Here is a 2796-nt window from a genome sequence, read left to right as displayed (position 1 = left end):
AGCGGCCGACCAACAGTCGGGGGGTTATCAGCATTGGCCACTTTTGGACGACTCATCCCTCAGCCGTTGCTGGAGTCTGCGGGGAGGAAGCGGAAGAGGTCCACGATCTATCCAACGAATGACTCACTTGAAGCCCGGGAGCATGACCAGCGGGATGCCGTGCGACACACCGAGCTGTCGATAGGCAAAGGTAAGGCCGTCTACCTTTACGAATTGAGTCTTGGCCGTGTCGTAAGTGGTGAGAGCCATGTCTGCGGCTTGAACGAAGAGAAAGGCGTGAAAGTGGTAAGTTTGTAAGCCAAAGACAGACTGCGCGACAGAGATGGCTCGCAGCGACGCCTCGCAGGAAAGTCTGGACGAAGAGCAGTGATGTTTTGAATATCTTGAAAGTCCGCGTAGTTGAACTCGATGTTACCCCAGACTCATCTAGTGCTGTAGTGCACTTAGCGCCGACTATATATATCCACTGCCGTCTAAGCCGTTGTCCACCTTACGCCGAGGATGGCCAACATTCCAGCTGCCACCTCCACTCCCTCCCACTTGTAAGTAGAAGAAATGCAAGTCTAGAGTCATTACTGAGCTATTGCTGCCGGTAGTTTTATTTTTCTCCTTCTTTAGGCAGTTGCCTGTGCTCTTTCGGGTGCTCAAAGGGATCTTGAGCTGACGACCGAAGCAAGACTTGGCCCGAGGTTAAAAGAAAAGTACGGCTGTTCCGGGGTGGAACCAGAGCGCGGCTAATCAGCTCTGCTCATCTGCCTTTAGCTTCTTGGCGCTCATCATCTGTCCCAATATGGACGATTGTCTATATCGGTCTCTGATATAAGACGATGGATTTTATGAGTCGAAAAAGAAGGCCTGATACGGAAACTATAGGCATTTTCACCTAGTGTATCCAGAAACTCCATTAACCTGCCTGTTGTCAAGTAACAACTTGCAGGACTATCTTTTGCTTGAATCATACCGTATCTTAAATGATGGCATATGGCAAGTGAAGTACACTTCTGATATTTCAGGGGATGAAGAACTTGGATATCAGTATCTATTTGCATCGACCTTTATCTGCTGTACCTGCGTCAAGACTTTTCTCTCTTAGAACTCGTTGCCGTTGCTTCTTCAATCGCTCTCGACTCAAGTCCTAGACTCTCATCATCCGGCATGGAACATAACCTAGGTATCAAGACAGCCATGTCAGAATAAACGTATCAGATTCAAACGGCAGGCATCCTACTCACTCTCTCATACAAGTGCAAATAAAAGCAAGCCCAAGCGAAACCCCCAGGATAAACAGCCCAAGCCGCCGCTGTTCCAGGACGCGCTGACCACAGCGACGAAGCGCACGGCATAGGATCCGCGGCTGCTGCTGCTGCCTCCCACCATCCGGGACAGAGGAAGAAGCAACAGCAAGCTTCTCCTGGATGTACGAAGCTACCAGGTTGTCGTCATTGTCATTGTTATCGTCGTCGAGGACGGTGACGACGATTTGGTCCTTGCTGCTGGATGTGAACACGGGCACGGGCTCGGTGTGCGGGCTCGTTTCGAGGAGGCGGAGGGTTGTCGTGTCGAAAAAGGACTTGTTCGAATCGTTGTCACTGGTGGTTTTTGATACTCTGATGATATGATGTCGCTTGCTGGCTGCTTCTGGGATCTGTTGGGGTGGAGCAGGTTGAGAGGAGGTGGAGATTGTGGAAGGGGGCAGAGAAGGGTCCTTTGCTGTTGGGGCACTGAGTGCCAGATTCGTGATGTTGAGGATGGTTAAGAGAAGAGGGATCATTCTGACGGCCATGATGATTTGGTGTTAATGTCGATGTTTGTTGGAAAGACAGAAAGGGGGGCCGCTTGTGTTGGCTTGTCTTCTCAGTCAAGCCTTCTCTGGGAAGACGAGGGCAATGGACACTTGTAGGGGGGGAAGCACTCGGTGTGCCGTTGCCCGTCAAGCTGTAGAGTCTTTATGTACTTGCTTATAAACTCGGAGTTGAGGCCTCAAAAGGAAGATATAAAGAAATACATCAGACGAAAAGCTTGCCAAGCAAGGGGATAGAATCTAGGACAGGACAGCCAAAAGCGGAGAAGGCAGAGAGGACCGCCACAACAGCAGAATGTCTAAGCAATTTGGCTCTGAAGGATTGCCGCCTTGGATTTTTTATTTTCTCGTACACGCACAGGCCAAGATACCTGTACAATAAAATACGCATGCATGAACTCGAGAGGCGCGAGCAACCCGCTAATCATGGCGCAGCAAGACGGTCGAGCCATGCCTTCTTTGGGCGGCTACAGACGGTGGCAGCAGAAGACACCATGAGGAGCCTTGTGGCCTTGTTGCCGTATTCTTCAGATTGGTAGGACAATCTGTTTGAAGATTGACGGGAGATCTTTGATACTGCTAATGGCATGGTGAACGATTGATGATGGAGGGGGTCGAGAAGATGGGATCTTGAGACAAACGGCAACTAGCAGTTCTCCGGTATGTATGTACAACTACGTGTAAACTATAGAGATTAGTAGCAGGTTGATAGCCTAACGATCGGGCATAGTCATACTGTTGCCACAGATGTCTGCAGCATAAGACGTGCAAGCGCCTGACGGTCGAGCCATCACAAGCAAGGAGGAGCAGGCTTGAACAAAGGTTCCTTTCGTGATAGTGGGCCATCAGAGAGGCGTCCTTCTTCGGCAGATATCCGAACGGGTTAGGAGATCTCGGGATATCAAACGTGGCTTGCTTACGAGGCGGAGCTTTAGCCATCGTGATGTTTAAGGAGTTGGCCGAAGCATGGCTTAACACGGCCAACCCTTTTTTTT

At 50.3% G+C, this 2796-nt stretch overlaps 1 protein-coding gene across 1 annotated transcript; it reads right to left on the bottom strand.

Moving 5' to 3' along the window:
- Window positions 1-1228: 1228 nt before the first annotated feature.
- BBK36DRAFT_1131289 (hypothetical protein) lies at window positions 1229-1783 on the bottom strand (the record flags this gene model as incomplete). Its single annotated transcript, XM_024891953.1, has 1 exon — window positions 1229-1783. One exon carries the CDS (start codon window positions 1781-1783, stop codon window positions 1229-1231), a length of 555 nt encoding a protein of 184 aa, XP_024744958.1.
- Between the last annotated feature and the right edge of the window lie 1013 nt (window positions 1784-2796).

The sequence above is a fragment of the Trichoderma citrinoviride genome (genome assembly GCF_003025115.1).
Source record: "Trichoderma citrinoviride strain TUCIM 6016 unplaced genomic scaffold BBK36scaffold_56, whole genome shotgun sequence".
Taxonomy (NCBI): Eukaryota; Fungi; Ascomycota; class Sordariomycetes; order Hypocreales; family Hypocreaceae; genus Trichoderma; species Trichoderma citrinoviride.
The sequence above is the reverse complement of the archived record's forward strand: the minus strand, read 5'-3'. Positions and strand labels throughout refer to the sequence as shown.